Source organism: Podarcis cretensis (genome assembly GCF_951804945.1).
Source record: "Podarcis cretensis genome assembly, chromosome: 11".
NCBI lineage: Eukaryota > Metazoa > Chordata > Lepidosauria > Squamata > Lacertidae > Podarcis > Podarcis cretensis.
Window position 1 is genome coordinate 38357516 of NC_137180.1, and position 24062 is coordinate 38381577.

General features: G+C 42.6%; 2 protein-coding genes across 3 annotated transcripts in view; one reads left to right on the forward strand and one right to left on the reverse strand.

Moving 5' to 3' along the window:
- Window positions 1-1449, forward strand: part of THBS4 (thrombospondin 4) — a 36708-nt gene extending 35259 nt beyond the window's left edge. Inside the window, exon 22 of the mRNA XM_079995403.1 lies at window positions 1344-1449. Within this exon, the coding sequence (XP_079851529.1) occupies window positions 1344-1405 (62 nt within the window). The 3' untranslated portion in view covers window positions 1406-1449. The remainder of the gene's footprint in view (window positions 1-1343) is intronic.
- A 10766-nt stretch (window positions 1450-12215) lies between these two features.
- The window catches only part of SERINC5 (serine incorporator 5), a 45093-nt gene continuing 33246 nt past the window's right edge, over window positions 12216-24062 (reverse strand). The window contains exons 10-12 of one of the 2 annotated variants that reach the window (XM_079995673.1): window positions 21949-21988; window positions 17223-17367; window positions 12216-16410 (exon numbers count right to left, since the gene is read on the reverse strand). In XM_079995673.1, the coding sequence (XP_079851799.1) occupies window positions 16263-16410; window positions 17223-17367; window positions 21949-21988 (333 nt within the window). In that variant the 3' untranslated portion in view covers window positions 12216-16262. Of the gene's footprint in view, window positions 16411-17222; window positions 17371-21948; window positions 21989-24062 lie in introns of both variants that reach the window. The other variant, XM_079995672.1, reaches the window with a different exon arrangement.

Consider the following 24062-nt stretch of genomic DNA (forward strand, 5'->3'; position numbering starts at 1 on the left):
CGAGACTCCTCACGGGGTCTCTGCCTTGGGAGCATATTCACCCAGTGCTTTTCAAGCTGCACTGGCTCCCGGTGGAGTACAGGATCAGATTTAAGGTGCTGCTTTTGACCTTTAAAGCCCTTCACAGCCTAGGACCCTCGTACCTCCAGGACCGCCTCTCCTGGTATGCCCCACGGAGAGCCTCAAGGTCCATAAATAGCAACACCTTAGTGGTCCCGGGCCCTAAGGAAGTTAGATTGGCTTCAACCAGAGCCAGGGCCTTTTCAACTCTGGCTCCGGCCTGGTGGAACGCTCTGCCTCATGAGACCAGGGCCCTGCAGGATCTGATTTCTTTCCGCAGGGCCTGTAAGACAGAGTTGTTCCGCCTGGCCTTTGGCTTGGAGCCAATTTGATTCCCTCTCTCTCTCTCTCTCTCTCTCTCTCTTTCTTTCTTTTCCTTCTCCTCCTGCGATGAGGCTACATTTTAATATTTTAATGTTCCATTATTTTAATGTTGTATTTTATTTTTGTTTTTAAGTTGTAATCATTCTTCTTGTTTTTATTATTGTTTGTAAGCCGCTCTGAGCCCGGCCTTGGCTCGGGAGGGTGGGGTATAAATAAAAAATTATTATTATTATTATTATTATTATTATTATTATTATTATTAGACAAGTCCAGCTTTAAGCAGAGAGACATGTAGACTTGAGCAGTTCTGCTTGCCTTGGCAAGTGTGATGCCACACTCTGGCACCTATGATGAGTGATTTGCCTTCTTTCTAACTTCGAAATTGCAGAGGTCGGGTAAGATTTTGTCCTGGCAGTTTGCGTGCGAAGGCGCCTGGGAGTTGCTTGGCAGATGCACAGCCAAGGTGTCTGGAAATCTTGGCCGTGCAGAATCATACTGGCAAAAAGCTACAAGCTTGTCCTGTTCAGGGACAGGGAAGGTGGGTGAGTGAGGTAAGGATGAACTTCTGCCTGAAGGCACCCAGGGCACTTTAGGAAAGGCTGGGGGCACTTGCCCCCCAAAAGGAGGCATGGAGTGTCGCTGAAGTTTGCACATTTTCCTGCTTAGGACTGGACTTGGGCCATGTAAGAAGCTGAACCATTTTGACCCCTGCAGATGAGACATGGGTAATAATAACCTAGGAGTTCACAATACTGGCCTTAAGGTGTGCTTTCCCCCCTGTAGAGACCACACTCATATTTAATTAATCCATCTGTAAAACAGAACCTCTAAAAAAAAAAGTTACAGCTGTGTGTAATAAGCAGGCACCAGCTCTTAACCTGAACTTCGAAAATAAAATGCTCATGAGTTTCATACCAAGAGTAAAGACTAATCGTGTGTCTTCTGTTTCTTGTTTTTAGATACTATCCCAGAGGACTTCCAAGAATTTCAGGCTCAGCAATATGGAGTTGGAGATATTTAAGAATACAAGCTGCTTTGGCAAACAATAAAGCAATGTATATTAAATTCTTATACGGCTTTTTTTTGGTGCAAGTCCATACTACACCTGTCATTATTGGTGTAAAGATAGCACACCATAGATAGAATAGGGTGCGGGGCCATTTAGAGTTGAATTTCTTTTTTAAAGTTAAAACCTTTAGGGTACAGCTCATTGGTTTGTTCCTGTAAATCAGGGGTGGGGAATCTTCTTTATCAGACGGGGCCACATTCTCTCATGGGGTGTCTTCTGGGGACCATATGCTGGACGCAAAAGTGGATGGAGCAACACATGCGCTTCTTCCTTCTGCACAGTACAGCAGCCTTCCAGCCACAGCAGTTTCAATAAGCAGCCACCTACTGTCATCTCTCTCCATCCAGGTAAGCCGGAGGCATTGTAGCAGTTCAGGGACACAATTCAGCCAGGCAGAAGCACAGAGCAGGGCTGGTGTTAAGTTGTGGGTTGACATAGCAGACGACACAGCGATTTCTCCAAAGCAGCTCTTTATTTTGTAAGCTGGAATAGAACTGACTGAAAACAGCTCTGCCGGCCTGCTTTTATAGGCAGCCGGCTGTCAACATTGTAGCAACAACAACCCAGGGTTTCCCGCCTAAAATAACTGACGTGGACCTGAGTGAAAACTATCTACAGTATCCCCCTGCTGGCCCAGGGTGAGAACTTCAGTAAATAACAGCTGGTGTGAAGTGTGGCTTTGTGAGAGGTCATGTGGTCTTGTGAAAGTCTTGAGGAGCAAATAGGGAAGCTTGGGGGGCTGTATTTGGCTCTGAGGTTCCCCCCTTGTTATGTACTGAGCTGAATCCTAGAACAATAGGATCCAGAGTGCAGCAGTCTGATTGGTCTGCTCCAGGTGGAAGTAAATCAGCGATCTGACTGGCCTGCAGGAGCAGCCAATCAGGCTTCTGGAGGAGGTGAATCCGCAACCTGATTGGCCTACAGGAGCAGCCCGGAATTAGCCAATCACGTGGGGCCCATTGTGTAAATAATGTATATATAGCTAGACGTTTTGGGGAAAGTTTCATTCATTGCTACTATGAGCTGAATAAAGAGCATGAAATTCACACTCGACTCTGAGTATATTTCACCCCTCCTGCTGTAAATAAACAGAAATAAATCAGCTAATTACATGTCACACAAAAGGGTGTGCTGAAAGCTTTCTCATTGCCTTCTTTATAACAAACAAAAATGGTGCTTATAAAGCAGAAGTATAGAACAGAGCGGGTACTTCACCCATTTTTCCCACTCCAAATTTACTCTCATGGTTTCCTTCCTCCTCCTTCCCCTCAACAGCATCTTAGTCATGTGTTGCAAGCACATAATTGAAGTTGAGCTGGGGGCAGGGAATTGTTGAAAGCAAGGGGGGAAAGGAGGCAGGAAAGGGTTAAGGGCCTCTTCCCTCCCCCACTCCTTTCTCCATTCCAAATTTCCCTCTGCCACAGTAGCTTCTCATTTAAAACAACATGGAGTCGAGGCTGTGTACGTAACAGGCAAGCCCTATTTTGGTGTTCTGTCCGAACAGGAAATCTAAGCATGTGCAGGGGGTCTTGGGGGCCTACAGGTCAGCCCTGCCCTCAACATTCCTGCGTTCACCAGCCCCCACTTACCAAGGCCAGCTTCTAAGTGCATTTCACTGAATGTGCTTAGAGACCTCTATAGGATCAGAAACCCTGATAAGGCAAGGTCACCAATTGCGTGGAGTATGCAGGGGCTGATACACATGGCAATGGTGGGTGTGGAGCTCTCATGCACTCTTGAAGCATTCCCTGCTCATGTTCTATATTACATAATGCCTGAACAGGCCTGTGCTTTTTACCCCATGTCTTCCTTTGCGGAGACCTCAGTGCTGCCTTATCCACACAAGCAACCAGAAGCCAGGGTCCGTATCCCCTGCTTGCAGGGCTAACTCTACCAGTAGACAGGAATTAAACAGCTACTTCAGGTATCTGATGATGGCTTTCATGAAAAGGGCAGTCAATTGCTACTGTATTTTAGTTTACGGTTTTTGGATTTCTTTTTCCTGCTAGGGAGAGAGAGAGAGAGAGAGAGAGAGAGAGAAAGGTACAGTGGTACCTTGGGTTACAGACACATCAGTTTACAGATGCTTCAGGTTACAGACTCAACTAACCCAGAAATAGTACCTCAGGTTAAGAACTTTACCTCAGGATGAGAACAGAAATGGCACGGCGGCAGCAGCAGGCCCCATTAGCTAAAGTGGTACCTCAGGTTAAGAACAGTTTCAGGTTAAGAACGGACCTCCAGAAGGAATTAAGGCCCAAGGTACCACTGTATTTGTGGTATTTTCAGCCTCAGGCTCCCAAATTATTGAACTGACCTCGGGTACTGTGTTCCTTATCTCGGAGGTGGTGGGTGAGAAGCACCATGCGCTGCTCTGTCTCACAGCAAATTGTCGTAGGCTTGCCCCGGATACTGCATAAAGTAGCTATACGTACAAATTGCTGCTCTGATCACAATTCCCCAGCCAGATTCAACAGCTAGGGCTGCAGACCTTTAAAGAAACTAGAATCCCACCCGTCAGCTGTTTGGGAGGAGGAGCAAGCTGGAGCAAAACTGTTGGCTGATGCAATTCCGATTTACCACTTATATGTACTTGAGGTTTTTGCACTATTGGGTGAGCAACATATCAGGCAAGCAATTCTGCTAGTAATTGGGTTTGTCTTGTGGCTGCTGCCTGAACCCCATTACCTTTTACCTAAACCTTGCTTCCATGCTGAGAGTCATCTGGCCCCCATTGGCTTCAAAGGCATGAACTGTAGCCAACATTATTTTCACATGAAGTCAGCCAGCTTGCTGAGTGCTGAAACAGCTGCTAAGTGCAGACTTTTGATAGCCATGTACCGCAGAAGGAAAGGCCTAAGACCCACAAGGGTCTCTGCGCAGGATGTTTTGCATATGCCTGGACAGCTACAAGCTTTGCACTGCAGCTTGAAAAGATATTTACTTGTTCAACATGCAGCATAGTGGAGTCTTTCACTGGTCATCATCTTCTCGTGGCTTGAATAGCCATGGGCAGATGCTCCCATTTGGCTGTGGAAGTGTCTGATTACAGGGGGAAAATTGACTTGTGAAACTTAGTGCTATCCTATGCATGTCTACCCGGAAGTAAGCCCAGCAGCAGTATGAGTAGAACCATTAAAAGAGTAGATCACTTAAAATGAACACGATTCAGGTAGGTATACTAATTTCAATAATTCTACTCTGGGTAGAACTTAGCTGAATATTACCCATTAGCTTAAAAACAAACCTGACTAAAATAATGAGAAACTAGTTGTTGTTGTTTTAAATACATCATTTAAGTATGTCCAATAAATAGAACAGAAGAGGGCACAAGAATATATAGAACAAATATCTATTATATTGTTATTTTGCTTGCTAGGTATAACAATTTACTTACAATGACCATGTAGCGTAAGTAGCACATGTTTGAAAGTCTGATTCTCTAAAAACTTTTTTTTAAAACTCTCCAGGGTAGTATCACATTCTGTTGTTTGTAAAAGCAGCAGCGATTAGAAGCCAGTACTTTAAATGGAAAACATGATGCTTGTTTATTTTAGGTTGGTAACCACTGTGAGCAAATTCATACCTTATTTGTGGCTTGTAAAGACTTCCTGATGCATTTTTGCCATAACAAATGGTTAAAAACTAGTGTTTCCTGTGATGTGGGTTTAAGTTTTGCACATGGAGGCTACTGCACATGAGCGACTGCCCTAGTGAAAAAGGGCAGAAATCATCATGTTAATAGAATGTCTCCATTTTTGTGTGGAATGCTGGAGGGTAGTGAGTGGCCATTGGCAGGGTTTTTTTCCTGCCGAAACTCAGTTCTGGCACTTCTCAGGTGGGCGCCATTGCTATTGTAAGAGTACAAGGGAGGCACTCATGATGAGCTCTGACTCCTCTTTTTCTAGAAGAATAGCACTGGCCATAGGATATATTAAATGACCTCTCGCATCGGAGACAGAGCTCCGATGTCAAAGAGAACTACCTAATGCTGGAGCCAACCTCCACCACTGAAATATACTCAGAGTCAAGAGTGGATTTCATGCTCTTTATTCAGCTCATAGTGGTGAGGAGGAATGGACCCCCACATGATTGGCTAATTCCAGGATTCTCCTGTAGGCCAATCAGGTTGCGGATTCCCTTCCACCTGGAGCTGGATTGGGTGGCTCCTGTGGACCAATCAAACTGCTGCATTCTGAATCCTATTGTTCTAGGACCTATCAGACTGCTGCCTTTTGGATCCTATTCAACTCAGTACGTAACAACCACAATAACAAGACCAGTTCCTCTGAATCACCAGCCAACCTACTTACTGAGGCATCTAATCATAAGCCTGCATTTTTATCAAAGCTTATATTTTTGATCAGGGCCTGTATCTTAAAAAGCTTAAAGATTTTCAAATGTTTTATGCCAGGCAGAAGACCAGCTGCCTAAGAACCTTGGCAAAATGTTTTACTCCTAGACAAGGGGGCCCCCTGATTTATAGCAGAAAACAATTCTCAAAGTCGTAAAAAGGGAATTACAGGCTGAGAGCCAAGGTTACACTGACCCTACAAATTAAGGGTTGATAAATAGTAAAATGAGCCATATCTTCTTCCTAAGGTTAAAAAGGTCAAGAGCAGTGAAAAAGACAACTGGCTTGGCTGGAGAAAGAGAGCATTTTTGGGAAGTCTTTTCTAAAGCTGTTTCTTTCTTAAACTAAGATCCTTTTAAGATTTCTTTTCCTTTTAAAAGGTTATTTATGTATTAAATATATTAGCTTAAATATAATTATGCAAAGGATTTAAGAAATGCTAGATTCTTATTTCATATAGTTGGAAGAGATCACAGGGGCCATCAGCCACCAGCCTCCTGCCAGACAGGAGACGCCATCAAGCACTCCTGATATATGGTTGTCAGGCCTTTTGTTTAGAAACCTTCAAATGAAGGAGATCTCTCAATGTTGATGTGAACTCAAAATCCTTGACATATGTTTAAGATAAAAATTCAAGATTAACCATCTGTTTTGGAAGGCAATAGGGCAAGGAGGGCAAGAGGTGAGCTGGTAATTAAGATTCCTTGTTGAGACACATGTAAGATATATTACTACTTATTTGTCATTTATAGATAGAAGAATATATAGCTTTTTGATTTCCATAAAAGGGCAAGAGGAAATGGGTGTATCTTTTGTGATTGGTTCTAGCAAACAGCCAATAGGAATTTCAACCAGGCTGATTGGACAGAGGCAGCCACAGGAGGAGCAAGGGGGCTGGATTAAGGAAATATAAGTGCTGGCCAGAATGGCAGGAGGCCAGGCCAGAGCTTGGTAACCATATACCACTGTGCCTCATATTTATTTGTCTGACAAATAAATTATTATTTTAATTTCTCTATTGCTGCGTTGAATATTTCATTCCAGCTAAGTGTTAACCACAAGCAGGGTGCTACATTACGACATCCAAATGGGGGCATGCTGGGGGGTGTTCTAGGGTAGCAGTTGGGATCCCAAGCCTACCTTACCCCCAGCACTCCCTCTGCCCCAAACTAGAATAAAACATACACATGCTTTTGAGTGCCACTGATCCTCTTCAATGAGTGAGGAAGTGGGTAGGTGGGTGGGAAATAGTGTTATTATTTTAGGCCAGAAACAGATGGAGGAAAGCAGAGCCCTCCATTTTTTCACCCGGCCTGTGAGAGGCCAGCAGGATGTTGGGATTAGGCAGTTAAAACTGCCTTTGTCAAGTCCTCCCCTGCCCTAAAGGCTTGTAGTTTTAAGGCAGTGTACACATCACTGGCTTAAACAATGCGATCATTCTTTTTAATCAGTTTTGAATGAAGCTGGCTGGGGGACGGGGAAGTGCATCAGAAAGCAGTATTTCTTAAGAAACAACAGAATAGGTATGGATTGTGACTAATGTGTGTACAGTGCTTCTCAAACTAGCAGTGAGAGATCACGGGATGCAGAACAAACAGAAGCGTGTACACAGCCTGTGTCTGTCAAATTAACAAATTAGTAAAGTGGAACCTCAGGTTGCGAACGTGATCCGTGTGGGAGGCACGTTTGCAACCCGCAGCACCACGCCTGCACACGCGCGGGTTGCAATTCGGCACTTCTGTTCATGCACAAAACGCAATTTAGTGCGTCTGTGCATGTGTGCACGCCAAATCTGGAAGTAACCTGTGCTGGTACTTCTGGGTTCGGCATGGTGCGCAACCCGAAATCACATAACCTGAAGCGTCTGTAACCCGAGGTACCACTGTATGTAAAGCATTCCTATGGCTCTCACTGCGGCACAAATTACTTTAGGATAAGGCTGAGTCAGACATCAAGGTGTATGTAGGTGCTGACCAAAGAAGAATGTGAAAACCTTAGCCAAGTGATTAAAAAAAAACAAATCTGTAGGGCGAGCAGGGGGTCTATGGACAGATTATGGGTTGCTCTGAGGCAATTCTGGATGGCTTGGCTGAAGGAGAAATGGTCTTGAGTAGGCCTTGAGTAGACAGGGGTTCTATTGAGCTGAGGAAAATCTGCAAACAAAAGCCCCTTCTGTAGGGCTACCAGCTGGACAGTTTTAAATTGACTCCCCCATCTAAAAGTTCAGTTGCAATTCTTCAGTTCAAATTGATGTTTAACTTTATTTGCCTATGCCAAAGAGAAGTGGTTCCCCTCACTTCTTCTTGACCTTCAGGACTCATCAAAACACCTTTTATTTTTCAGATTCAATTTTGTCTTTTCTTATTTTAAAGTAATAACTGGATTAAAATTTTTATTCTGATACATTGATAACACCGTAGTTTCAGCAAGATACTTGAGATTCAGACTCCAGCTATCATATTTTATACATTAAAGTGTAAAAGGTCCAAGCACCAAAGAAACAAATATCATGTTCTTCCTAATGGCAGTTTAGGTGGTAAAACTGGATTGTTAATGTGGTCTCATGTGACAGCCTTCTAGGTGTTTGTACTGGAGCAAACCATGTGAAGGAGTTCTAGGCTACCCTAGTCATCTTTTCTGTGGCAGGCTAGATTTCTATGTATGAGAGACTTCCTTTCCTTTACTTGAGGAACATTCAAGCCTGTAAACTGCCACCTGCCTCTGAATAGGTACAGTCCAACACAGGACCATAGGAAGCTGCCTTTTACCAAAATACAACCATTTATCTATCAAGCTTAGTCTGCACTGACTGGAAGTGTCTCTGAGGGGCTTCAGTCAGCAATCTCTTCCTGTCCTGCTTGGGAAAGGAATGCTAGGGATGTCACAGAGAACTTTTTTCATGCAAACCTATACTATTGAGCTATGGTTAATTAACCACCTCATCTGCTGCTAATGAAAATTAGGTCCAAGATTTATTGTAATATCTCTTCGACTCTCCAACGATTTGAAGGGGATGGATTTCCGAGCCTATGGGGTTTAGTTGTCCACTAGGTGGCAATCTCTGCTTTGAGATTCAGCATATATAGCTGAATACATAATTTTTTCCATAAATTTAGTATACTTCTGAAGATTTTATCAATGCTTTATCATTTATTTATTTTTTTAAAAAATCCTGCTTTCCTTTTTACTACAGGACTTTAAATAAATAATTATGTGAGGAAAGCACTTTTGCTCCCCACCCTTTTCAGCCAAAAGACTCCTGTACTTAAAGTAGAGTTGCACTTGTTGAGGACACCACTGAAATTGTTGTGTTTTTTTTTTAAGGAGAACCCAAAAGTTGTGCCAAAATGATGCGATTTCTTGGTTTACTTGCTGAAGATCCAGGCCAAACCACCGCCTTCTGAACATCACTTCTGCCATTGAAATCCTGGATGTGTGGAAGCCCCACCTTAAAGTTACATCTCTGATAGCAACCAGGTGGGGTGGCAGCTGCATGGGTAGCCTGGGGGAATGGCTGTGGCTGGGCTGTAGGAGGGCCAAAGGCAACAGACCTCTTGAGCAGAGCCCTCCATTTTCTCTCCCTCTGCTCTGCAGCCTGGTGGAATAACTGTAGACCTACTGAAATCCATGGAGCTAACTTAGCTATGTCCATTATTTTCAATGGGTCTACTCTTAAAAGAATATTGCCTTTTGGTGGGTGGGTGTGCATTATTACATTTCCCTAAGGAGTGCAGGGTGGCAGTGTTTCCCCATCCATAGAATCCCCCACAACAGCTGAAACAGGGATGGGAAACCTGTAATTAATTATATCTGAAGGACAACAATTTCATCTATCAGCCATGCTACATCTGGAAGGCCATAAGATCCCCCCCATCCTTGTGAGCAGAGGTGCAGGTATGTAGTTACAACATTTAATCCATCCCAAATTGTACCTCGCTGACATTAACTCGCTCATATAATTTTTTAAAAATATGCATAAATTATAGATCATCCATCATTTACTACCATAAAGAGAGTCAGAAAGCTAAGTATCTAATTTAAGAGCATATAGCTGTACATCTTAAAAAGCAGAGACATCACCTTGCCAACAAAGGTCCGTATAGTTAAAGCTATGGTTTCACCAGTAGTGATGTATGGAAGTGAGAGCTGGACCATAAAGAAGGCTGATCGCCGAAGAATTGATGCTTTTGAATTATGGTGCTGGAGGAGACTCTTGAGAGTCCCATGGACTGCAAGAAGATCAAACCTCTCCATTCATAAGGAAATCAGCCCGGAGTGCTCACTGGAAGGACAGATCGTGAAGCTGAGGCTCCAATACTTTGGCCACCTCATGAGAAGAGAAGACTCCCTGGAAAAGACCCTGATGTTGGGAAAGATTGAGGGCACAAGGAGAAGGGGATGACAGAGGACGAGATGGTTGGACAGTGTTCTCGAAGCTACAAATATGAGCCTGACCAAACTGTGGGAGGCAGTGGAAGACAGGAGTGCCTGGCGTACTCAAGTCCATGGGGTCATGAAGAGTCGGACACGACTAAACGACTAAACAACAACAATGCTATCCAAGGAGCACAGGGAACATAGGAAAAAATAAATGTATTACAGTGGTGCCCCGCAAGACGAACGTCTCGCAAGACGGAAAACCCGCTAGACGAAAGGGTTTTCCGTTTTGGAGGCGCTTCACTAAACGAATTTCTCTATGGGGTTGCTTCGCAAGACGAAAAAATCTTGCGAGTTCCCGCGGGTTTCTTCCGCTCCCCCCCCTTTCCTAAGCCGCTAAGCCGCTTATCAGCTGTTCCGCTGATAAGCCGCCTCTCAGCTGATCGCTAAAAGCCGCTAGACCGCTAATAGCGCTAATCCGCTAAGCCGTCAATGGGCTTGCTTCGCAAGACGAAGAAACCGCTAGACGAAGAGAATCGCGGAACGGATTAATTTCGTCTTGCGAGGCACCACTGTATATACGCTTTTGAAAAACAAGGCATCTAATCATGGGGATTAAAAAAAAAAATTGGCACAGTATTGAATCAACATATTGTCTCAACCTGGGTTTCAGCATTATTCTTTTTGCCAGTGTGAGGCTGACTGGTTGCTCTGGGAATGCAGTGTTATGTATTTGGAATGGAATTTAACAGCACACGAATATAATCATTTAGGCAGCAAGCGTTTCTCCTCCCACCCACTCAACGTGTTCTGAGGATCTTCCTGACCTTTCAGAGCCAACTGAGGGGGCAGATGGGGGAGGGGGGTAGCAGGGAACAGCCTTGTTGCACTAGCTTCTCCTGCTAGCTCAACCATTGCTATTTAATTTTGAACGTACCCAAGAGCAGGCTTTGGAATCTTGTTCCCCATCCACTCACCCTGTAAGTCCCCTAAGAGACAGCATCAATGTGGTGATACACACCTGGAAGAAATATTTGATGAAACACAGCACCTAGATATTGGACTGAACAAGGAACAATGGTTAATGAGTGAGGGACATTCTCAGTGAGCCAGGATCTTCTGGGCACCATCAGTACCATTTGGGGCAACTTATTGGTTTTGTTAGTGGGACGCAGGTGGCGCTGTGGGTTAAAGCCTCAGCGCCTAGGGCTTGCCGATCGAAAGGTCGGCGGTTCGAATCCCTGCGGCGGGGTGCGCTCCCGCTGCTCGGTCCCAGCGCCTGCCAACCTAGCAGTTCAAAAGCACCTCCGGGTGCAAGTAGATAAATAGGGACCGCTTACCAGCGGGAAGGTAAACGGCGTTTCCGTGTGCGGCTCTGGCTCTGGCTCTGGCCAGAGCAGCGATGTCACGCTGGCCACGTGACCCGGAAGTGTCTCCGGACAGCGCTGGCCCCTGGCCTCTTAAGTGAGATGGGCGCACAACCCCAGAGTCTGTCAAGACTGGCCCGTACGGGCAGGGGTACCTTTACCTTTACCTTTTATTGGTTTTGTTATTATGTTTTTCTACGCTTATGTTATAAACTGCTTTGTGAACTTCAGATGAAGGGCAGTATAGAAATGTAATAAATAAATTCATTGACCACTTAATGAAAGCTGAAATGGTATAGCAGCTTTAAACTAACTGATAAAAATGGTCCAAAATGGATTTCTAGGTATCAGGACATTTCAACCTGCAAAAAGTCAGGGTTTTTTGTTTTTTTTTTATTAAAGATTTTCTTATTTTACAGAAGTAAGTGTAATGTCTCTCATATTTTTTCCATGTAACATTTTTACAAATCCGTTTCATTTGTTGAGACATTAGGGGGAGGGGGAAAAAAAGAAGGGGTGGAGGGAGGGAAGATGGGTGGGGGTTTGTTATGCCAGGTTAAGAGCATTCTCACCTCCTTCATTTGCTCAAACCTAAATTTCCAGTATGAGTCCCATAAAATACATACAGTCTGGAGGAGATTTTAAAAGAAACAAAAAACCTCCATTGCAATTTTAAACAAAGGATACTTTATTGGCCAGTTAAACAATTACATCTATAATATTTTTTCAATATTCCTAGAAAACCCAACAAAATGCTTTAAAAACCATAGGCAATGCTTGTTTTACACTTAAGATTTCTCTCAAACAACTAAAAAACCCACAAATCCATATAGTCTTAAAACTGCAACAAGTTACATGACTCAAACGGTAAACTCTTTGAGCTACAATTCTCAACTCTTTCCTCCCCGAAATTGAAAAAAGAATATTGTATAAAAAAACTTTAAAAATTGAAAATATTTAAAAAACCCATTATGAATTATGTTCTATTCTTAATTCATTCCTTAAAACTGACATGAAAAAACATTGCAGATAAAAATTTATAAAAAGAACACTTAAGAGAGTTAGGATATTAAAAGTTGGCGGTACATTTGGAGAGAGCATGGGCTGCTTGGTTACAACTCCACCAGGAAGTTTTGTGTGGAAGCCTTATTGAAATGAATGAGTACAGACTGGAATCTGAGCTCCTGCACAGCTGCCATTCGCGTCAACAGCTTGTACAAGAGATCTTCCCAACAGATTGTGCCCCACACTTTCTTTGCTTTCAAACACTGCCAAGAAACATTTAATAGTTTATTTCACACAGTAAAATAAAACATAAGGTTTATTGTGGACATTTAATGGATTTTCCTCTACCTTTTCACAATATTCTTAATTTCTGTAGGAGAATCTTTTGGCAAAAGCAGGTGGTCTGAGTGCTGCAGTAACCCAAACTAAACAGTTCTTTAAAGTGGGCATTTCAATGCTAGAAAGATTTCAAATTTGACAATGTAGTTTTTGCAAATCTTGTTTAAATGACTTGTGAATTATGAGAGTTATCACACACTGATTTTACAGGAAACGTCAACTGAATAGGATTTAAGAGAATCCAGGAGATATATATATATAACATTTTTTCTCAGTTATAATTTCGTGATAAAGCACTTAGAAGCACAAATAGATGCTGGATAGTGTAAGCTGCATTGTTAGTCATGGTTATTAGTAAGGTCAGTGGATTTAAGGCCTTTAAAAGCCACGTGGAAAAACAAATAACCCAACATGCCAACTCTGTTATCGCACAATAAAAGGGTTGTAAACAATTGGACATAATTGTGTCTCATTTAGACTCATCTTTATGCATGAAGCATTCTTATTTCATAGAATCATAGAATCATAGAGTTGGAAGAGACCACAAGGGCCATCGAGTCCAACCCCCTGCCAAGCAGGAAACACCATCAGAGCACTCCTGACATACGGTTGTCAAGCTGTTGAGTGCTGTTCTTCAGATTATAAAGTACAAAGACACATTAAGTAAGGAAAGGAGTCAGTAGTGTAAGAAATTCAGTACATTTTTAAATGGTCCCTGGGGTTCCCTTTCGCAGGGTCATATTTGAGCACCAGCATTTTACATCTCTTTGCCATTTGCAGTTTACATATGTCTTTGCTATTGTTTCATTAAAGGGTTCATTTCTCTCTCTCTCTCCAAACATCAGAATACAGAGGCTAGTGAAGTCTCCAAGGAATTATTCTAGCAAGTCCTGGAGATGATAAAGGTCACTTTTAAACAGTAGCACCATTTCCTCTTCCTGAGCTTATCCCAGCTGCCTTTTTAAGCACACTCAAAAGGCAAGACACTATGCTGTCTAATAAGCCTTAAAACTCTTCCATTGTGTGTACCACTCTCAAAGATTTGAGAGAATAAAAGCCCCATAAAAATTTCAAGAACATTTAATATAAAGAGACTGATGACATCTAGGGGTTCACAGTGGTCCAATATCCAGAACTTAATTAAAGTAGCATCAATTAGAAAAGGCTTGCTTGATACAGCAAATGCTGTTCTGTTTGATTAGAGAATAACAAGTTCTCAAGTAATCTGAGGAAACATGGAGACTGGTGTTCCAAAGCAGGTTATCACTCTCTTTAAACCAAGGGTTGCTACCCTTTGGCCCTCCAGATCCTGCAAGACCAATCATCCCTGCCTGTGGGCCAGGCCAGCTGATCCCCATGGGAGGTAGAGTCCAACAGGTTAGCTACCCTAGCTTTAAACACAGAAGCTGAATTCATTACAGTAAAACCAGGTGCCTCAAAGATCTGGCTAGTGAAAACTGAGCTTCCCCTGATTGGATCAATTTCTCCTATTAAGCTGCTTTAGGATTTTGCTGATGCTTTCTGCTTCAGAATGCTCAATCAACAAAGCCCTGGTAACATGCAGCTCCTCTATATATGCATGCCAACCAGCCCTATAGAATTCACTAAGCCCTGCATAAACTAGTGGGGGTGGGGGATAAGTAAATAACTAAGCAAGATAAAACAGGAAAAGTGAGCATATCTCTTGGTTCAAACCTTGGAATTGAAGTTTAAGGAGTCTTCATTACTCTGAAAAGCAGCACTCCTCTGTCAATGACAGATGGCTGCCATTTCCAATTATCAGGAAATATTAAGCAAAAGCAGCTGTTGCAAGTTAATACAATAGCCAAAGCATTAGAGCATTTCCTAGGTGGGCCACACAACCACTACTCATGCACCTTTTGTTTTAACAATTGAACTACATTGATTTGCTTTTTTAAACAAAACAACTTACTAGAACATGGCAGCTGAGATACCACAGCTAACCTCACAGTTAGCAGAATGTTACTACTTAAATTACTGCCATTAATTTTCATTGGAGACATTGGCATGCATTAACATTAAAATGAATCTAAAAAGCAATATGCTAATATTTGAAGCATGCATGCCCTTTCGTTCATGATTAAAATAGTACACAGCGCAATTTGAGGCATGGTTACTCAGAATCTAGTCCTATTTTATTATATGGCTCTTACTTCCAGGTAAGTGTGTATAGGATTGCAGGCTTTGTGCACTAAATAGTTATGACCCAATAGTTTTCTCTTGCAACATTCCTCCACTCACATATAAGGGCTTGCAAAAAATTAGTTCTGATCCTAGTAAAGAAAGACTCACTAAGCGGACTTTGGTATGCATGGGAAATAGAAGTTAGACCGTTGATATTACAATGAGTAAAATTTGCTTTGTCTCCTTGTAATCCTCTACCCATAATTGATATAAAATAATCACATCAAAATGTATTTAGGGATGAAATCTGGGATCAAAAAAGTGATGGATTATTTTTTTTAAAAAGAAACTTCTGTAAACAAATTCTGAACATTCCCGATTATTTTTCAGGGTACGGCTACTTTACAATATAAGTATTTACCTGATTTCTTAAACTCTATTAGATCACAGTTTTAAATAAGTTTACACATTGTAGACTCTTAACAACCCCTGCAAAAAAAGGGAAACTCTCCAGACTTACTAGGCTAGCTATAGGCAGATTTGTATTTTGTTGCTCACTGCTTCTGTTCTGAATATTTTATTAGATGCATTCACTCCCAGAGTGACTCATAACAACTTTCAATTGCACCAACCTTGCATCCCAGTGTCTTGCATCCCAGTCAGGTTTTCAGATTCTACATCATGTCACCCAGTGATTCATAAAGGTGCCTTTCATTAATAGCATAAATAAATATTTCTATACCCACAAATCCTTTTCACCCACAATCTACATTTCCAATAATTTACTATGAGCATCTAATAGAGGGGAGAAAAAAAAAACCCCTCAAGCTGATGTTGTTCCCACCCATGACAACATCTTCATCTCAGTGAAGTTTTAAGTTCCATTTTGTAATTTTGTAATCTATGGGTTTGGTTTCTTTGTCAACAAAAAAAGTGGGGATCAATGTCTGCGAGGACTGTAACATGTCAGCATCAGTCTTATCACCAATTATGTTTAAGAGAATCCAGAACTTTTGACTTCCAGACTGAAGTGCCACTTTTAACTAAACTTGTTCTCCAGGCTCTCTTAATTCACGTAATGTAAATAAGTTTTCAAAACCAGACTCTACATGTGTGATTTCATAAGAGTTAATGTAGTATCCTAAACATCAAGGTTAGGATAGCTAGTACTCAGATTTATTTTGCCATTCCCTAAGCTGATCGACTTGTACCAGAAACAGCTTCACACCGAGAATTCTCTAGTTGGGCAGCAGAAAGGAGCCAGAAGAGTCCAAACGTAGAGGAGGACACACACCCAACAGGAAGCCATCTTAATCCAGAATATTGACCAGGTTCCAGCAAAGAATTTTTCAATTGCAGCACTTTCATAACTAGAAAGATAAAAATAAGAGATGGGTGTAAATGAGTTGGCTAACCCATTTGTTGTTATTATAAAAGGCTGATAATGCAGGACTTCGTTTTGCAGAAGCCACGCTGAGAAAAGTGAGGTGCAATTTCAATAAAGAGATTCATCTTCTGCAAGGTTCAATTCATTATTCTTTGTTTAATCATTCTAGCTACAGTGCAACCCTATGCATATTTACTCAGAAATGTTCTAAATTCAATGGGGCTTACTTGGATTGCACTCTTACTCATGCTTAATAATTTAACCAATTTAACAGGGCCAGAAATTAGACTGGTGGGTCATGCAATTTACTTATTCCACCCCCCCTTAATATATTTTTTAATCTGTAGCACATTGGCTAATCTTCAGTCTTCTGGAAATGAAACTGATGTTAATAAGTTGCATATTTTTGTTAGAAGTTCAACAGTTTCATTCACGTGTTGCAGTGCTTTGACATGTTCAAATGTAAGCTAAGTTTATCACCATTCAAACCAAGACAAGCTAACTTCACCAAGGACAGGATATTAAATACACATAACACAAAACAATGGTTATAATTTATATCACACATTTCAAGTGCTGCATATATATTACTCAATTACATATTAATCTTCACAACAGCCTTGTAAGGCCAGTATTATTAGCCCCATACTGCAGGGAAGCAGAGGAGTGAGACTAAGACAAGGTAGGTTTGTGGGTAAGCTGAGATTTAACCAGGAATATCCTGTTTAGCACCAAGCCACTATGGTAGCGTACCCACTCAATGCTATAACCTTTTATTCCAAGAATGTGACTTACTGAAACCAGTGGGTGACCGTCATCATCACATAGAGAGAAGCCAGGAAGAACACAAAGTGGAAATAAGCATAGCTGTATACAGTCCCTTTCTTTTCATCATAAATTACTCTCTGGCCACTCTTTCTGCCAATAGGCTCTTCAACATCTGCTGTGAAACCAAACACACATTAAAAAAAAAAGTTAAGATTTGGTTCAGGCCTAAATCTTTAACACTACTCATTTACTTTGAAAAACAAGCAGAATGCCATTTTATAATAATAATTTAATAATAATTTATTATTTGTAGTCTGCCCATCTGGCTGTGTTTCCCCAGCCACTCTGGGCGGCTTCCATAGAAACCAAAAATACACTAAAATATCATACATTAAAAACTTCCCTGAACAGGGCTGCCTTAAGATGTCTTCTGAATGTCAGGTAGTTGTTTATCGCTTTGACATCTGCTGGAAGGGCGTTCCACAGGGCGGGCGCCACTACCGAGAAGGCCCTCTGCCTGGTTCCCTGTAGCTTTGCTTCTTGCAATGAGGGAACTGCCAGAAGGCCCTTGGCGCTGGACCTCAGCGTCCGGGCAGAACGATGGGGATGGAGACGCTCCTTCAGGTATACTGGACCAAGGCCGTTTAGGGCTTTAAAGGTCAACACCAGCACTTTGAATTGTGCTCGGAAACGTACTGGGAGCCAATATAGGTCTTTCAAGACTGGTGTTATGTGGTCTCGGCGGCCGCCCCCAGTCACCAGTCTAGCTGCTGCATTCTGGATTAGTTGTAGTTTCCAAGTCATCTTCAAAGGTAGCCCCACGTAGAGCGCATTGCAGTAGTCCCAGCGGGAGATAACTAGAGCATGCACCACTCTGGTGAGACAGTCTGCGGGCAGGTAGGGTCTCAGCCTGCGTACCAGGTGGAGCTGGTAGATAGCTGCCCTGGATACAGAATTGACCTGTGCCTCCATGGACAGCTGTGAGTCCAAAATGACTCCCAGGCTGCGCACCTGGTCCTTCAGGGGCACAGTTACCCTATTCAGGACCAGGGAGTCCTCCACACCAGCCCCCTGTCCCCCCAAAACAGTACTTCTGTCTTGTCAGGATTCAACTTCAATCCATTAGCCGCCATTCATCCTCCAACCGCCTCCAGGCACTCACACAGGACCTTCACCGCCTTCAATGGTTCTGATTTGAAAGAGAGGTAGAGCTGGGTATCATCTGCATATTGATGGACACCCAGTCCAAACCCCCTGATGATCTCTCCCAGCGGCTTCATATAGATGTTAAAAAGCATGGGGAAGAGGACAGAACCCTGAGGCACCCCACAAGTGAGAGCCCTGGGGTCTGAACACACATCCCCCACCACCACTTTCTGAACACGGCCCAGGAGTAAGGAGCGAAACCACTGTATAACAGTGCCCCCAGCTCCCAGCTCCCAGCCCCTCTAGACGGTCCAGAAGGATGTTATGGTCGATTGTATCAAAGGCTGCTGAGAGATCCAGCAGAACTAGGAAACAACTCTCACCTTTGTCCCTAGCTCGTCGGAGATCATCAACCAGCGCGACCAAGGCAGTTTCAGTCCCATGATGAGGCCTGAATCCTGATTGGAAGGGATCCAAATGGTCCACATCCTCCAGGCATGCCTGGAGTTGTTCAGCAACCATGCGCTCAATCACCTTGCCCAAGAATGGAAGATTTGAGACTGGGCGATAGTTGGCCATACTGGCCGGGTCTAAAGATGGTTTTTTAAGAAGCGGTTTAATGACCGCCTCTTTCAGCGGATCTGGGAATGTTCCCTCACAGAGGGAAGCATTCACCACCCCGCAGAGCCCATCGCCCAGCCCTTCCCGGCTTGCTTTTATTAGCCAGGATGGGCAAGGATCAAGGAGACAGGTGGTTGGTTTCACGCGTCCAAGCAGCCTGTCCACATCCTCGGGGGGTAACGGATTGAAATTGATTCCATGCAACTTGACCAGACAGGGCTCTAGTACTCTCCCGCCCCAGCCCTGCTCCTTGCTTTTTCCTGTAAGACCTATTGCAGTCGTCAAGAGTCGTCAACAGGCTCATCACAGCTATCTGCCAATCACCCAATCCCACCACCCTTCTGAGTAATACCCCTCCCCACCTTCTCACTATATAGAAGGGTCTGGTGACTTCTGTTTCAGTGTATCTGAAGAAGTGTGCATGCACACGAAAGCTCATACCAAGAACTAACTTAGTTGGTCTTTAAGGTGCTACTGGAAGGAATTTTTTTATTTTGTTTTGAATGTAACTGAAGATTACATTGGCTTGTATCCAACAGTGTCATCCAGCTAATGGTAAAACTCCAATTAGTGGATTTTCCAAAGTAACTTGCAGTTGTGTGACATGTGCTTCTCATGGAGGTAAAAGCTCACTACTGAAGGTGGAATGTAGGAACTTCAAACTTCTGGACAGGTGAAATAAGCACAACCCAGGCTGAGGAGGAGACATAAAGCGCAGGGGAGCAAAAATAAAAGAGAACCAAGTCTATAGCTTGATGTGAAGGCTAAGCAGGCACACTGCTGTCAGGCTGGAGATCAAATGATTTTGAGGTAATGTCATATTCTGAGAAGCAGGGGGAACTAGGATCCAAGGGAGGCTTCCACTAGAATGGCGAGGCCTTTGCCAGTCTGATTGGGGGGCTAAAATAACTGAACCTGGGAACCTTTGCATGCAAATGCTATGCTCTATCACTGAGCTATTGCCTTTCTCTGCTTGAAGCATTTATTTGTCAATTTATGGTGACAAGAGCTTCCAGTGCCTGGTACTCAGTTCATCTTCCCAGATTCAACACAGTATCGTAAGTTACTGTTGGTACTCGGGAACAGATTTCAGAGAAGAGAATGCATGCAAACAGCACAGTTAATGAATAGAATATGTATGAAATACAGTTTTTGCCAGAAAAAAATATTTCTGTTCTGTGGCCCAATATGAGTAAGGCCCTGCCCTGCCAGCAAAACCTGCAACTTATTCAAGTGCAATCCCTTTGGAAAATGATGCTCTTCACACATTTTGTACTGTAGTATTTGGACCTCTGGAAACCATTGCCTGGAGCTGTAGGAAGAGGGGCTTGTTGCTACTTGAGTGCCTATCCGGGACTCTCAAAAGCTATGAGTCACAGCCCACAAAAGCAACCTTTTCTTACAAACTTACCATATTTTTTGCTGTGTAAGACTCACTTTTTCCCTCCTAAAAAGTAAGGAGAAATGTGTGTGTGTCTTATGGAGCGAATGCAGGCTGCACAGCTATCCCAGAAGCCAGAACAGCAAGAGAGATTGCTGCTTTCGCTGCGCAGCGATCCCTCTTGCTGTTCTGGCTTCTGGGATTCAGAATATTTTTTTTCTTGTTTTCCTCTTCCAAAACCTAGGTGCGTTTTATGGTCTGGTGCGTCTTATAGAGCGAAAAATACGGTACATGCTTCTCAGAAAGGCAAGGTTGGGAATTTCCCAAACAATTAAATTACTGCAGCTGTCATGAAACTTTACGCAATCACATGCTATATATAGTTCCCCATTCAGGAGAGCTTGCGCACTATGAGTATTGCAGAACAAAAAAAGTGAAGCTCGCAACAAAACTGGATGGGGCAGCTGTAATGTGCTCGTCCTCTTCCCACTCTCCAGCATGAATCACTGGGAGATAGAACTATTTGGGAGCAGAGCAAGCGACGTTAGAATGAGTATGGTTTGAACAGAACAAGTCAAAACAGGAGTTGAATCTCTTACTATATGCACCACACCAACACATAAGCAAGAAAAGAACTATGCCATTTTCCATCCACAGATGTTCTCTCTCTTTGAAAAGCAGTGCCTGTAATTAACATCCCTGTGGTTGCAACTGTTATTTTAAGTTGCACGACTCTCTTCCCTGTAGTTATACATATCTACTTTCCCCACACACCATAGCGAAATCTAAAAAGTAAAATAAAAATAACCCACCCTTTGAGAAGACGGAATGCACTTCGATAGAAAGTGTTCCATAATATCTATGCGTCTTTGGCTTTACAAGTGTTTTACATGCATTTAAGGTTTCTTACAGTGTTGCCCTATGCCAACATTTGGAGTAAACAGCCTTTAGCTCTGAGCAGAACATGTCACACAGCTATTTGTATCGCTGGCATTCTTGGGTTTACTGGGCAAATCACACACAACCTCTCTCTTCCTATTCCAAGGATCGTTTGGCTGTTGCCATTTACTAAGTGCAGAAAGTTCTCAGAATGCGTCAGGGAAAACACTTTGACTACCTCTTACTGAACTGCCTCTATGCATCAAAAAGGGGCGGAGAAATGGATGCCCTGCCCCCACAGCTTTCCTATCTATTCTTGCATCCCTCACCTAGCAAGAGAAGTTGCGCTAGTTAGGGAGAAATGTCCATTCCAATGTAAAAAAAACAACACTACACAAAAAGTTAAGAAGTGGTCTACAAACACAAGCAGCCCACTCCCTTTTTCAAGGTAGTACAGTGGTACCTCGGGTTACATACGCTTCAGGTTACAGACTCCCCTAACCCAGAAATAGACCTCGGGTTAAGAACTTTGCTTCAGGATGAGAACAGAAATTGTGCTCCGGCGGTGTGGCAGCAGCAGGAGGCCCCATTAGCTAAAGTGGTGCTTCAGGTTAAGAACAGTTTCAGGTTAAGAACGGACCTCCGGAACAAATTAAGTACTTAACCCGAGGTACCACTGTATGCATCACTATGGAAGTAGAGTTGCATGAAAGAATGAATTCCTACCATCTTCAGCAGGAGTACAGCAGAAACAGCAGCGAGCCACCTATACCATAAATACAGAAAACAAGAGAAAGCTACATTTACCAGGACAGAAACAATTAAACATGCAGAAACATGAGGGGCTTTCAATCAAAACAACAAAAAATAAATTTAGACTACTTGATATTTAGCAAGACTTCAGTAATGGTGATGGCAGGAAACCAAGAATTCATATAGGGGAAAAAATTACACATATAAATGTTATGATAAATGCACAGGTTTTTGAAAGTAACACAGTATAATGAAATAGTTAAAAAGTGAGAGAGTATTTTGGATTTCTCCTGAGATTGGGTAAAAGAGGTACACTGAGAAACACAATTCTTTAAAAATGCAAAAAGCACCACTGCGATACTATAAACAAATTATTATTTTTCCAGGCAGCACAGGAATGTTGCTTTATTTGCCATTAACCTACATAAAAAAATTTTTTTTTCCTTTGACCACATGGTTGAATGCTTAAGTCTGACATAGGCACAGGCAAAATACTTTCAATGAATGCTATTGAGGTAGGAATTCAATTCTGTGCATTGCTTCTATAACCGCTTGAGTTTAAAATTTAAAACACTTTTGATAATTGCTCTAGTTTTTGCCTTCCAGTTGTCTAAGACGGCAACATATATGGTTAGATTTATCAGACATTCAAGCCTTGCAAATTCTTGGGAGATCCAATTAGCAATGTTGCCATGCATGCCAAGAGCTCTCCATAATGTGGGTAACAGTCTATAGTTTAGATGCAAGAAAGGCTTCCTATTTAACAGATGCAGCTGAAGAATTATGTTTACATTTCTAATCAGGAGACAAAAGCCCTTCTGTCATGGGGAAGAATGAAGCGCACAATAAGCTGCCTGCTGTTACCCTTTTCTTTATGTTACTATGCAATGGTTCTTGTAGCATTCTTTAAGAGCAAATGATCTAAAAGTAATTCTATTATGCTCCACTTTAGTACAGCGGTTCAGAGCTCTCTCATGCAGCTTGGACTCTCGTCCCAGACAGAATCCATCTGTGTTGTCTCTCACTCAGCAAAAGGAGAATCAACACACTTAAGAGCGCTCCCTGACAGTGCTGCTTGCAAGTGACAGGCGTGCTAAATCACATGGCCAACATTTCAGGCTGTTGCTAGTCCAAACGAACTAGCTAGAACAAAACTGGCAGCATAGCGATGGCAAGAACTAAGCCAGCTACATTTCTGCCAAAGCCCCACACAAGGAGCTGTCATTTCTTTGAAGTACTGTACTTTGGCTGCCATCTGAAACTATTCTAACTTTAAATGCTTTCAGAACTTCTATTAGCACAACAAACCTGAGATTTTTGCATTAAATGTTTAATAAGGATCAGAGGAAGTTGGTCACTCCAAACATATTTGATCTACACTGGGAACATCTGGCATGCTGAACTGGTTCACAAGTCACATTAAACCACAGTTTATTTTAAAGCAAACCTCGGCTTTCCAATCATGGCTTGTGTGAGGGAAGCAAACCCTAAGTGCTAGTTCACATGTAACCAGCCTGCCCAGTGCAGGAAAGGGTTAGTAGGGGAGGAGTAACTCGGGAACATTTGAGCAATGTGCACCAGCACACTACTTGTGTTAAAAACTATGCTATAATGTGACATTGTGGACCAACTACTGTATAGACTTGACATCGCCACAATGAACACTGGACCAGTTTTGTCACTTCAGATTATTCCATTTTAAAAAATACATTAATTGCTGCTCCACAGGTCGTTCCAGTGTAACATGCCACACATTAAAAACGAACTAGTGCATAAATCCTATGAACTATGTAATGAATCAAGTTTCTGTAGACAGATCGTGCTATAAAACAATTTTCACTCACTCCCCCCACCACACTACTGTGTGTGTGTATGGGGGAGCAAGAACTAGGCAGCTCCCATACTTTGAAGCACACAGGATTCCCCCCTCTCATTGTTTATACTTTCTGAAGGTATGTTTATTTGCCAGATGAGCCTCAGTTGTTTGAATTGCACAACAAACTTTTTAAAAAGAAGGTGCAATTACAACAAAGCAAATATGCAATTTTGTGTGTAGATGACTCTCCTTAAGCCTGTGCATAACCACT